The sequence below is a fragment of the Borostomias antarcticus genome (genome assembly GCF_949987555.1).
Source record: "Borostomias antarcticus genome assembly, chromosome: 25".
NCBI classification, from domain to species: domain Eukaryota; kingdom Metazoa; phylum Chordata; class Actinopteri; order Stomiiformes; family Stomiidae; genus Borostomias; species Borostomias antarcticus.
Window position 1 is genome coordinate 3,841,246 of NC_140258.1, and position 15,000 is coordinate 3,856,245.

The following is a 15,000-nucleotide window of genomic DNA, read 5'->3' on the forward strand; positions in this document are numbered from 1 at the left end:
CACATCCCAGCCTCAGACCCCCACAACCACACATCCTGGTCTCACCCCCCCACAACCACACATCCTGGCCTCACCCCCCCCTCAACCACACATCCTGGCCTCACCCCCCCCTCAACCACACATCCTGGCCTCACCCCCCCCTCAACCACACATCCTGGCCTCACCCCCCCCCCCCTCAACCACACAGCCTGGCCTCACCCCCCCCCTCAACCACACATCCCAGCCTCACCCCCCCTCAACCACACATCCCAGCCTCAGACCCCCACAACCACACATTCTGGCCTCACCCCCCCCTCAACCACACAGCGCTGGACACACACAGCCTGGCCTCACCCCCCCACAACCACACAGCCTGGCCTCACCCCCCCACAACCACACAGCCTGGTCTCACCCCCCCACAACCACACAGCCTGGCCTCACCCCCCCCCCTCAACCACACATCCTGGTCTCACCCCCCCCTCAACCACACAGCCTGGCCTCACCCCCCCCTCACAACCACACAGCCTGGCCTCACCCCCCCCTCAACCACACAGCCTGGCCTCACCCCCCCACGACCACACATCCCAGCCTCACCCCCCCTCAACCACACATCCTGGCCTCATCCCCCCCCTCAACCACACATCCTGGCCTCAGACCCCCTCAACCACACAGCCTGGCCTCACCCCCCTCAACCACACAGCCTGGCCTCACCCCCCCCCCCCCCCACAACCTGGCCTCACCCCCCCCACAACCACACAGCCTGGCCTCACCCCCCCACAACCACACAGCCTGGCCTCACCCCCCCCCTCAACCACACAGCCTGGCCTCACCCCCCCACAACCACACAGCCTGGCCTCACCCCCCCCCACACCCACACAGCCTGGCCTCACCCCCCCCACACCCACACATCCTGGCCTCACCCCCCCCACACCCACACAGCCTGGCCTCACCCCCCCTCAACCACACATCCTGGCCTCACCCCCCCCACAACCACACAGCCTGGCCTCACCCCCCCACACCCACACAGCCTGGCCTCACCCCCCCACACCCACACAGCCTGGCCTCACCCCCCCCTCAACCACACATCCTGGCCTCACCCCCCCCTCAACCACACAGCCTGGCCTCACCCCCCCTCAACCACACAGCCTGGCCTCAACCCCCCCTCAACCACACATCCCAGCCTCAGCCCCCCCCCAACCACACAGCCTGGCCTCACCCCCCCCTCAACCACACAGCCTGGCCGATGCGTCCGCGTCAAAACAGACTGATGCATTAAAACGCGTCTAACGAGGAACAAGCACGCGTGTGGGAATTTTTTTTTTTTTTTTTTGCAAGACTCGTGACAAGTGACCAAACTAGTTTTTCCTTCTACGTGCCTCCACCTCTCCCTCCTTCACGAGACCTGCGACGGTTCTTGCACTTTTGAAAGTTTGAAAAAATAACATTCCCATGGCGTAGATAACTCAAACCCTCCCCCCATAGCGTAGTTAACTCAAACCATCCCCCCATAGCGTAGATAACATGAAACCAGTCTGACTGACCGCTCACCTGTTAGTGTTTATCAACAGACTCCTTCATGACCGTCACGGCACCCGACTCATCTTTAGAAGCTACTTTTAAAAGAAGGGTCCTCGGACACAGTGGCGCTCCTCTGGTCAAGAAACCAGTGCGAGGGAAAGCAAACTCACCCCGTTGTCCATCCGTCTGTCGGCGGGAGCCTTCACGCCGTTTCTCCGGGCGTCGGACCCTCGGGAGCCGCCTGGGACAAACACAGAGACACGGCACCCGGTCTGGTCAGTTAGAGAGCCCCTCGCCTTCTCCCCCACACCGGGCATCTGAGCTGACCCCTCGACGCTCGGAGCGCACACCAACCCTCGGACGCCGAACGCAGTCGACTGAGGCAGCTGCTAAGAGTGAGGGAGTGATCTCTCTCTCTCTGCAACACGCCCTCTCACACACACGCCCAGACACACACACACACACGCATGTACACACACACACTCACGTACACACACCTGAGCGCTGTGTATGCTGCTGGTTGTGCTGGTTCAAGCTAAGGGGTATAGGTCAGGGGGAGGTTACACAGGCCAACTTAACGTTAGTGAGGAGCTTACCCCCTCAGGGAACACAGAGAGATCAGTGTTGTTCAAGACGGCTCATAATCTCCGGATTTACTACTAGGATTGTGTGTGTGTGTGTGTGTGTGTGTGTGTGTGTGTACTGTACAGTATATACACGTGTGTCTGTGGGGTTGTGTGTGTGTGTACTGTATATACACGTGTGTGTGTGTGTGTGTGTGTGTGTGTGTGTATATGTGTGTGTGTGTGTGTGCGTGTACTATAGAGGTGTTCTATAGAGATCTTATGGGACCAGTAGACTGCATCTCATCCCTCAAGCAACTGAGCCTTAAAACTTACGTAACGGTCTTGAACAACCTTTGACATGGACAACATGAACCAGCTGAACTCTGACGAGAGCGAGATTGAGCCGAGAACTACTGAACCACAGACACAATCATTTACATACTGAGAAAAATAAGAGAGGTTACGAGCTCCACCAGCCAGATGCTCATTTCACAGGTGAACGAGAAAACCAGGCCATCCCCACGGGCCACACTGTACGCTAAGATAACAGTGTGCGGATACTACCTGTGTGTACGCTAAGCTAACCGTGTGGGCAGACTACCTGTGTGTACGCTAAGCTAACCGTGTGGGCAGACTACCTGTGTGTACGCTAAGCTAACCGTGTGGGCAGACTACCTGTGTGTACGCTAAGCTAACTGTGTGCGGATACTACCTGTGTGTACACCAAGCTAACCGTCTGGAAAACTACCTGTATGTACGCTAAGCTAACTGTGTGCGGATACTACCTGTGTGTACGCTAAGCTAACCGTGTGTGCGGATACTACCTGTGTGTACGCTAAGCTAACCGTGTGGGGAGACTACCTGTGTGTACGCTAAGCTAACCGTGTGGGCAGACTACCTGTGTGTACGCTAAGCTAACCGTGTGGGAAAAGAAGAGATGGCGCAGATAACTTGAAAAGAAAACAGGCTCCTAATCCCTGTCCCAGACAAGCTGCGAGGGGCCGGTAAGGAGGGCTTAGTTATGCAACCAGGGGTCGGAGTGTGTGTGTGTGTGTGGGGGGGGGGTAGGACACTACTGCAGGAACAACATACTGCTTCCTGTGTCTCAAAAACGACGCAAACGAGCTTACGAGGATGTGGTAACTGACGTTTCACACAGACAGTCGGCTGGTCCAGGGATTTGAGGGCTGGTAATAGAAATCCATGCTAAGATGACAGGGGTTGGGAGGGAGGGGTCTCACTCCAACTGCTGTTTCTCAGACCCGGTCGGGTTCAGCCCCTCATTAAGGACGTTACGTCTCTCGTCTCAGGTCTCGGACATCTCTGGTGTGTGTGTGTGAAGGGTGAAGGACGAGAGGGTTGGAGGGGGCGGAGGGTGGACTCACCTGACTCCCGGCTGGGCGCTCTGTCGTGGCGCAGGAAGAAGCGCACCTCGGCCCTGTGCTGACCCCACATCTGAAGCAAGTCCAGCATCCTCTCTCCCTCCCCCACCGGCCGCTCTGCGGGGACACAGCCCAAACCAGGGGTTAGAGAGGGAGGGGGGCGATACGCACGCACTCACACTCACACACATGCACGCACGCACACAGAAAGGGAAGGAAGAACAATGCCTCTGGTACACAGGTGGAAAGATATATAAAACTGGAGAAAAAGGGGTCAGGCGCCATTTCTATTCATAGCCACAGTTAACCTCCTCAGACGGCGCCTAAAGAAGTTGGCGCTGTGTGTACTTCAGTTCAGATATCACAAGGAGAGAGAGGACACAGACCGGTAGAGCCTGCTTCGAGCTGAGTGTCAGTAATAAGAAGAAGACTGTCTGCTTTGTGTCCCGAGTTATGTGACGTGTCCTCCGCGGACGCAGTGACGGCACGGCGGGCGTCACGCGACGACGCGTCCTCTGTCGGATCCGGTCGCGGCACAGAGGCGGAGCTATGGTAGCGTGGTCTGCGTTCCGAGGCGTCGCTTTTCAACAGGGGCCTCCCACTCCGCTTGCTCTTCCCATGAACGGCCTCGGGCTGACGACACACATCTGCCGTTGAGGGTTTCGACGGGCAGCGTTCCAGCGCACCGGAACACAACCCCTACGCCCTACGTCATGTTTGCGTGTTCTAGGCACGCCAAGGAACCTACCTACGGTTACACGCTGGTTTATTCACACTCGTGTACTATTCTGCAGGCTATATTTTGTATATATTGTAAATTTGTACTGCAGTCTGGACTGTGTTACTCGACGACAACTACACCAACTACTACAACAACATGGCCTGCCTCCAGCCCCTCAATCACATGCCCACTTGAATTTTCGAAATGTACTTCAGGATAATAATGAGGTAAAATGAAATAGCAACTCAGTCTGAGTCTCAGGCTAACAGCTACTACTACTGCTCTCATCTAGTGCTTCATAATCAAGCTACAGAAGATGTACGCTTTCACATAAACCGACTTTACGACCCGCGCACACACGCCTGACAGAAAGAAAACTGGCAACACTACAGGGTGGTTTGGATCTTTTCTTTTCCTCAGCTGGACTCGGGGAGCGAGCCGCTCCGCCCCGCCAGCCAGAACCGCCTGGGCCTCCGCTCCCGCCCCTCGGGGCAACGTAACCACAGCAACCGCCACAAAGCCCCGCAGGTACTTGAGAATTCCTGGGATTCTCTTCAGGGTGCCGAGTGCTGCTGGGGTTGAAGCCCTCAGGCCGATAATACACACATAATACACACACAATACACACAACCACCTCACATAATACACACAACCACCTCACATAATACACACACAATACACACATAATACACACAACCACCTCACATAATACACACAACCACCTCACATAATACACACAACCACCTCACATAATACACACAACCACCTCACATAATACACACAACCACCTCACATAATACACACAACCACCTCACATAATACACACAACCACCTCACATAATACACACACAAGGAAGGAAGGAAGGAAGGAAGGAAGGAAGGAAGGAAGGAAGGGAGCTCACCAGATCCACGCCACATCTCGGCCAGGTGGCACTCGGTCTCGCCGGCCTCCTTACACATGTCCACCACGTCCCGGCACAGCGTCTCCGGGGTAACGGGCACCTCGGTAAAATGCTGGTCATTGTTACTGAAGTACACGGTCAAGAACATCTGGAGAGCAGGAAGAGAAGACGCTGTGGATTAGCCAGAGGGGCGGAAAGTCTTTAGTGGCCTACTAGCCTAATGCCCTGTGATTGGTATCAAACCTTTCTGTGCCTGCGTGTGTGTGTGTGTGTGTCTGTGTGTGTGACACTGATACTAGCCAAACAGCCAGTGCCCTCATTCCTCCCTGTCGGCACGGAAACCAGAGCTCATCAGCTCCTGGCTATCAGTCCCGCCCTGCCAGGGTTTGCAAGCTCGGTCACCACGGCGATAGACCCTCTGCTAACGATCTGAAGCGCCCCGAAGGAGGGTTAATGTACAGTAAAACAAACCTGGTGGGTTCTGCTTCTGTGTTGACTCTACGTGTCTGGGTCACAGCTATTCTGGGGACTCGCCTATCAAATGGTGTCTGGTCAACACGGTTTCGCCCAATCAAACTGGAGCAGCTGGGCGGCGAGCTCCACCCTGCTGGGGTCAGACAGCGGCCGTCGAGGACATCGGGGGGGCGTGACGGGGACACGCCTGCTGCTAGAGAGCGCGTCCGCTCAAAACACATCTGCCCCCGAGCACAGCGTACGCAAGCACGCCATTTCAGAGCAAAGCCTGTGGCCTCCTGACCCATACGTGACAAACAGACTGATGTGCTTTTGTAAACAGATGTGCGGATGTGCTTTCGCAGATCATAAACTCAGAGATGTGTTTTTAAGAGGCTTTGGACCACGCCTCTCTTATCCTCCCTGTTGTAATCTGAGCGGGAGGGCGGGGGGCTAGATTGTTTACTCTTTTGTTGACCCCATCTCAACCCCCTCCCCCTCACCGTCAGGCCTAGTAAACCCATCTCTGACAGGTCAATCTAAGACCTATCTAAGACCTCTCTGATAGGTCAATCTTAAGATCGCATGTGTGTATATTATCTTATCTTAGCTTTCTACACCTGAGTCTGGCTGTGCGGTGGAGGTGCTGGTTCTGTCTGTGTGAGCACAACCGTGCCTGTGAGAGGGACCGTGCTGAACACGCCAGGCCAGTCTCATGCCCCGCCCCCCCCGCTCTCCGATAAAACAACTGTTCTGCGCTTACCAAGATTTAAACTCTTAGATTTGGAAATGTGAGGTAAATTATCTTGTTTTAGATGAGTTATCTACTAGTTTCTATCTTGTTTCTAGACTCAAACCAGCTTATTTTAAGATTTGTCCCGAGTGCGGTGATTTTTTGCTACTACGATTTCTTATTAAGTAAAATGATCTTGCTGCATGGACAGATAATTTCACTAGTAATTTCTCCTCAAATTCAGTATTTATTTCTTGTATTTTAACTGTTTTTTGCAGTGTGCCTCATCCTAGACTCAAGATTCCTTTTATTCATCACATGCAATGTACAGTCACAGTGCAATGTTGCTGTTGTCCTCTTTCTCCCTGTCCATCTTCCTCTTCCCCCTCCTCCTCCTCTCTTCTCTGGGATACGCTCTGTATCGACGTCCCCAATCTCTCCTGAATCAGACCTGTGACGGCCCTGAATCAGACCTGTGACGACCCTGTCAGTGACGGAGGTCTGACTCAGGCCCTGCTGGCCAAACAACTTGCTTTGTTCAATAGGGATGCTAATGCTAACTTTGTTCAATAGGGATGCTAATGCTAACTTTGTTCAATAGGGATGCTAATGCTAATGGGTCTTTCAACGGGAACCACTGAAGGGTGACTCATACGCAAACAGGAGAGACCGGATCACTGGTTTCACTGGTTCTCGTCACCCGTCCTGCAGAGGAAGACCACCCCAGATAGAGAGAGAGAGAGAAGGAGAGAGAGAGAGAAGGAGAGAGAGAGAGGGGTGGGCGGGGGACTACTGACCTGGGTCAGTCACCACCATTCATGATGATCTCTGAAAAGAACTTCAGAGAACCGCTGACATCATCACTGCCACCGCTTTCTAATAACCCGGACGTTCTGAAGGACACGGGTAAACGTTTGGAGAGAGGGATCGTGAGAGAGAGAAAAAGAACGAAAGAAAGGGAGAGGGGGAGAGAGAGCATGTGAGAGAGAGAGAGAGAGAGAGAGAGAAAGGGAGAGAGAAAGAGGGAGAAAGAGTAAGAGGGGGAGGGAGAGAGCATGAGAGAGAGAGAGAGAGAGAGAGAGAGAGAGAGAGAGAGAGAGAGAGAGGGGTCACAGAAACAGAAGAAAGCAGTGGTGGGGTATAAAGCAGGGGGGTACTGTGGAAGGCGGGGGGGTATAAAGCAGGGGGGTACTGTGGAAGGCGGGGGGGGTATAAAAGCAGGGGTGTAGTGGGGAGGTATAAAGCAGGGGGGTACTGTGGAAGGCGGGGGTGTAGTGGGGGGGTATAAAAGCAGGGGTGTAGTGGGGAGGTATAAAAGCAGGGGTGTACTGTGGAAGGCGGGGGGGTATAAAAGCAGGGGTGTAGTGTGGAAGGCGGGGGTGTGGCCTATTTAGTTCGGCACTAAAGTTAATGATGCAGTGCTGCCAACGGCCTCTCAACCTCCACTGGGCACGTCTGCTCTGACCTTCACCCCCTCTCCCTCTCTCCCCTCTCCATCTACCCCCCTACCCCCTCTCCATCTACCCCTCTCTACCTCTCCCTCTCTACCTCTCCCTTTATCCTCTATCCCCTCTCCCTCTACCCCTCTACCCCCTCTCCCCCTCTCTCCATCTACCCCCCTCTCCCTCTCCCTCTACCCCTCTATGTGTGGATTCATCCCGCAATTAGTATTAGAATCGTGTTCGGGGTCTCAATTCCCCGCGTGTTCATTTTTATCATTATTTTATTGGTGAGGATGAGTAGGACGCCACTTGTTACATCAAAACTTCATTTGGGAGCATTTAATTATATGGAACAATCTATTAGTCTGGTATCGATTGATTTGTTTTCATCACTGAGGTGGTGGATAGATCCTGTTAAGAAGCTTCTTAAGTCACTGTCATGTTCCAAACGAAGCCTTTCAGCAAAAGATTCCCTGATGTAGATTTGAGGAAGACATTGTGATGCAAGGTCATGAAAAGGTTTAGAAACCCTGTTGAATACACCAAGCATCGACTGCGTGCTGGCTAAGGGATTACACATGAATGGAGATAAGACCCTATTCCAACTTCCACAAAAAGCCACAATTCTATGTTCCATGCAAATTGCTATAATTTATTTGTTTCTCTTTATTTTATCTTTTGGTAGTCTGTAAAAAGACATCTGCTTTCTTGTGAAATCTGTTAGTGGCTACATGTGCAACAGCAGATGTTTTTGGCACAACGCGGTGCCAGAGTCTTGCCACTCATAACGCGTTACCGCTGTGAGCTGCGCATCCCTTCTATATCATAGGCTACTAGGCCTCATGTTTGCTTGTTTAGGACATTAAAAACTAAACTTTAGACACTTGTAGGTTATCAAATAAGTAGGCTAAGCATTTATAGGCTACAATTTATTTACGGGCAACAGCCTAATGAGACCCAGCGCCTTATGGAAATATCAGTTCATTCACTCGTAGGCTAATCATTAATCTGGTCCATTGAGTGTGCCTATAGGCTACTGTTACGAAAGCTAAATCACATATGGACAATACTGATTAATTGATTTTTCTTTTTAAACTGAACGAACAAGACAGCCTGGCGAGGCAGATAGGCCTACCACTGGAGTCTGTCATCCCATGTTCATGTCCGTCTCTATGAGCTTTCAAACACATCCTCTATCATAATGAATACAGTAAGTCTACAGTATTTGATTTAATTTTGACCAATGAAACATCCTAATAGTTTTTAAAATAAATGAATCCCTAGTTATGATTAATGCTGGAATGCTTAAAGTCAATATTGTTCTGGTGTTATTTTTTCTAAAATATTTTGGTGGTTTATTACATAATGCACCAAATTATTACATTTTCTTCATAAAAAAGTGCAACAACCGCATTCTGTAATAACTGAGGCAATATGTAGGCTAAAATTACTTAAACTTTACTTTAAACTTATTACAAAATGCGTCAAAGTTTATGTCATATTGCGTTCAAGAATGTTATTACATAATGCGGCAGATTATTACAAAATGCGGCGTTATTACATAATGAAGTGACAATTTATTACATTATTACATAATGCAGCGCTACACTCCCTCTCCATCTCCCCTGCCTCTCACAGAAACTACCCTGCATATAAAATGATCTAAATATCATCAGAGAGGAATGAGAGAGAGAGAGAGAGAGAGAGACTCAGGTTTCAGCTGCAAAAATATAGGTAGGAATTGTCTGCTGTAGAACCGAACAAAGGCTAAGGCTTTCTTTGATATCTTTGCAACACTACCTTGCAAAAAAAGAAGAAGAGTTGGTTTATCTGAGAGGATGAAAGTGCGGTACACAATGACATTAACTGTGTCCTGACACCAACTCCAGCTTTCACTAGGCCAGACTGGCCCCGACCGCATTAAATATTCAGACACACACACACACACACACACACACACACACACACACACACACACACACACACACACACACACACACACACGACAAGAGAAATTAAAACAGGGTCAATATTGATGGGTCTTACTCAGCAAGAATCAGGGGCCACGACGCACTCTGTAACAGTACAGTATAAGTTGAACCCGGGCCGTAGGTACCGTAGAGAGCAGCCCCCCACTCGGGGGGAGAGAACTCCAGAGTCAGCACGGCCCCCCCACCCCAGCCCCCACACCCCAAAATCTGTACATGGAGAAACCCTGGGGGCCGGAGGACAGACTGTGGTGCACCTTGACCAGCGCAGTGTTGCTTCTCCCAGAACACGGTCTCTACACACAGACCTACTGCAGACTGAGGCTTTAATGCAAGACTAGAATGACTCAAAATGGGGATATTGTTATGTGGAATTTCCCCCCCAGGGACTAATAAAGTAGACCTACCTTTAACAAACTAACTAGATATTGTGGACTCCCCTCTTGGGAGCAGACTGGGCAGTCAAAGGGAGGCTTAGCCAGTCTGACAGAGAGCAGGTTGTTGTGTCTGTGTGTCCCTGGCTGCTCTGCTGATGAAAGGCAGCTATATCAAACCTGAACACAGAGAGGAGGGTTCAGGGGGGGCAGGGGGCGGAGCTTCAAAGAAGAGGGGAGTGGCTACAGGTGATACACACACCTGACATCCCCTCTCAGCTGTTACACTGTCCCTGTGTGTGTTTGTTGTTACATGCAGACAACATGTGCGTCACTCCCATTTAGCTTTTACAGACGACCTCCCGGCTGAGTCAGGGATGATGCTAGCGCAGGGGGTCAGGGATGATGCTAGCCCAGGGGGGTCTGGGATGATGCTAGCATGGTGGGTCTGGGATGATGTTAGCGCAGGGGGTCAGGGATGATGCTAGCGTGGTGGGTCTGGGATGATGCTAGCGCAGGGGGTCAGGGATGATGCTAGCGTGGGGGGTCAGGGATGATGCTAGTGTGGTGGGTCTGGGATGATGCTAGCGCAGGGGGTCAGGGATGATGCTAGCGCAGGGGGTCAGGGATGATGCTAGCGTTGTGGGTCTGGGATGATGCTAGCGCAGGGGGTCAGGGATGATGCTAGCGCAGGGGGTCAGGGATGATGCTAGCGTGGTGGGTCAGGGATGATGCTAGTGTGGTGGGTCAGGGATGATGCTAGCGCAGGGGGTCAGGGATGATGCTAGCGCAGGGGGTCAGGGATGATGCTAGCGTGGTGGGTCAGGGATGATGCTAGTGTGGTGGGTCTGGGAGGGGGTCAGGGATGATGCTAGCGCAGGGGGTCAGGGATGATGCTAGCGTGGTGGGTCAGGGATGATGCTAGTGTGGTGGGTCTGGGATGATGCTAGCGTGGTGGGTCAGGGATGATGCTAGCGTGGTGGGTCAGGGATGATGCTAGTGTGGTGGGTCTGGGAGGGGGTCAGGGATGATGCTAGTGTGGTGGGTCTGGGAGGGGGTCAGGGATGATGCTAGCGTGGTGGGTCAGGGATGATGCTAGTCATGTGACCCCGGGTCTGGACAAACGCTCGGCTGTGTGGCCTGCGGCTGGGCTTTAACCGCCGGGAGGACAAGTGTGACGATTCTCAAACACACGCACCAACTAACGCACCAACTAACGCACCAACACACGCACCAACTAACGCACCAACACAGGCACCAACTAACGCACCAACTAACGCACCAACACACTCACCAACTAACGCACCAACACAGGCACCAACTAACGCACCAACACAGGTACCAACTAACGCACCAACTAACGCACCAACTAACGCACCAACTAACGCACCAACTAACGCACCAACACAGGCACCAACACAGGCACCAACTAACGCACCAACACACGCACCAACTAACGCACCAACACACTCACCAACACACGCACCAACACAGGCACCAACTAACGCACCAACTAACGCACCAACTAACGCACCAACACACGCACCAACACACGCACCAACACACGCACCAACTAACGCACCAACTAACGCACTAACTAACGCACCAACTAACGCACCAACAAACGCACCAACACACTCACCAACTAACGCACCAACTAACGCACCAACACACTCACCAACTAACGCACCAACACACGCACCAACACACTCACCAACTAACGCACCAACACACTCACCAACACACTCACCAACTAACGCACCAACACACGCACCAACACACTCACCAACACACTCACCAACACACTCACCAACACACGCACCAACACACTCACCAACACACTCACCAACACACTCACCAACTAACGCACCAACTAACGCACCAACTAACGCACCAACTAACGCACCAACTAACGCACCAACTAACGCACCAACTAACACACCAACACACTCACCAACTAACGCACCAACTAACGCACCAACTAACGCACCAACACACTCACCAACACACACACCAACTAACGCACCAACACACACACCAACTAACGCACCAACACACACACCAACTAACGCACCAACTAACACACCAACTAACGCACCAACACACACACCAGCTAACGCACCAACACACGCACCAACACACTCACCAACTAACGCACCAACTAACGCACCAACTAACGCACCAACTAACGCACCAACTAACGCACCAACACACTCACCAACACACTCACCAACTAACGCACCAACACACTCACCAACACACTCACCAACACACGCACCAACTAACGCACCAACACACTCACCAACACACTCACCAACTAACGCACCAACACACTCACCAACTAACGCACCAACACACTCACCAACTAACGCACCAACACACTCACCAACTAACGCACCAACTAACGCACCAACACACTCACCAACACACTCACCAACTAACGCACCAACACACTCACCAACACACTCACCAACACACGCACCAACTAACGCACCAACACTCACCAACACACTCACCAACTAACGCACCAACACACTCACCAACTAACGCACCAACACACTCACCAACACACTCACCAACACACTCACCAACACACTCACCAACACACTCACCAACACACGCACCAACTAACGCACCAACACACTCACCAACTAACGCACCAACACACTCACCAACACACGCACCAACACACGCACCAACACACGCACCAACACACGCACCAACTAACGCACCAACACACACACCAACACACTCACCAACACACGCACCAACACACGCACCAACTAACGCACCAACACACGCACCAACTAACGCACCAACTAACGCACCAACACACACACCAACTAACGCACCAACACACTCACCAACACACTCGCCAACTAACGCACCAACACACTCACCAACACACACACCAACTAACGCACCAACACACTCACCAACACACGCACCAACTAACGCACCAACTAACGCACCAACACACGCACCAACACACTCACAAACACACTCACCAACTAACGCACCAACACACTCAGCAACACACTCAGCAACTAACGCACCAACACACTCACCAACTAACGCACCAACACACGCACCAACTAACGCACCAACACACTCACCAACACACGCACCAACTAACGCACCAACACACGCACCAACTAACGCACCAACTAACGCACCAACACACGCACCAACTAACGCACCAACTAACGCACCAACTAACGCACCAACACACACACCTACACACGCACCAACACACGCACCAACACACTCACAAACACACTCACCAACACACTCACCAACTAACGCACCAACACACTCACCAACACACTCACCAACTAACGCACCAACACACGCACCAACTAACGCACCAATTAACGCACCAACACACTCACCAACACACTCACCAACTAACGCACCAACACACACACCAACACACTCACCAACTAACGCACCAACACACGCACCAACTAACGCACCAACACACTCACCAACTAACGCACCAACACACTCACCAACTAACGCACCAACACACTCACCAACTAACGCACCAACTAACGCACCAACTAACGCACCAACTAACGCACCAACTAACGCACCAACACACACACCAACACACACACCAACACACTCACCAACACACGCACCAACAAACGCACCAACTAACGCACCAACACACTCACCAACACACGCACCAACAAACGCACCAACTAACGCACCAACATACACACCAACACACTCACCAACTAACGCACCAACACACTCACCAACTAACGCACCAACACACGCACCAACACACTCACCAACTAACGCACCAACACACTCACCAACTAACGCACCAACACACTCACCAACACACTCACCAACTAACGCACCAACACACTCACCAACTAACGCACCAACACACTCACCAACTAACGCACCAACACACACACCAACACACGCACCAACACACGCACCAACACACTCACCAACTAACGCACCAACACACACACCAACACACACACCAACACACTCACCAACTAACGCACCAACACACACACCAACTAACGCACCAACTAACACACCAACACACTCACCAACTAACGCACCAACACACACACCAACACACTCACCAACTAACGCACCAACACACACACCAACACACTCACCAACTAACGCACCAACACACACACCAACTAACGCACCAACTAACGCACCAACACACACACCAACACACTCACCAACTAACGCACCAACACACACACCAACACACGCACCAACTAACGCACCAACACACTCACCAACTAACGCACCAACACACACACCAACACATACACCAACACACTCACCAACCAACGCACCAACACACACACCAACACAGGCACCAACACACTCACCAACACACTCACCAACACAAGCACCAACACACACACACCAACACACTCACCAACAAACGCACCAACACACACACCAACACACACACCAACACACTCACCAACACTCACCAACAAACGCACCAACACACAACACCAACACAGGCACCAACACACACACCAACACACACACCAACTAACGCACCAACACACGCACCAACACACGCACCAACACACACACCAACTAACGCACCAACACACGCACCAACACACTCACCAACACACGCACCAACTAACGCACCAACACACTCGCCAACACACTCACCAACTAACTCACCAACACACACATCAACACACTCACCAACACACTCGTGAACCCACGCACCAACACACGCACTGCCCACTGCCCCACAACACTGGGTCTTTCTGATTTGGCCTCATATTCCCCGGCCCCCTCCTCCCGAGGCCCCCGGGGGCCCCAGCTAGTCTTAACGTCGGAGGCAGCCCGGTGGGGAGGGGCCCTCTCAAGCCTCTCCGCTGCTTCAGACGGGGCAGCCAGTTCAAACATAAACACACCGCCAACTACAGGA

At 52.2% G+C, this 15,000-nt stretch overlaps 1 protein-coding gene across 1 annotated transcript in view; it reads right to left on the reverse strand.

Moving 5' to 3' along the window:
* Positions 1-1,634: 1,634 nt before the first annotated feature.
* LOC311325910 (apoptosis-stimulating of p53 protein 2-like) overlaps positions 1,635-15,000 on the reverse strand; it is a gene marked incomplete at its 3' end in the record, with an annotated part of 20,419 nt that continues 7,053 nt past the window's right edge. Inside the window, exons 3-5 of the mRNA XM_084458727.1 lie at positions 5,069-5,216; positions 3,449-3,562; positions 1,635-1,738 (exon numbers count right to left, since the gene is read on the reverse strand). Coding sequence (XP_084314853.1) covers positions 1,635-1,738; positions 3,449-3,562; positions 5,069-5,216 — 366 coding nt within the window. The remainder of the gene's footprint in view (positions 1,739-3,448; positions 3,563-5,068; positions 5,217-15,000) is intronic.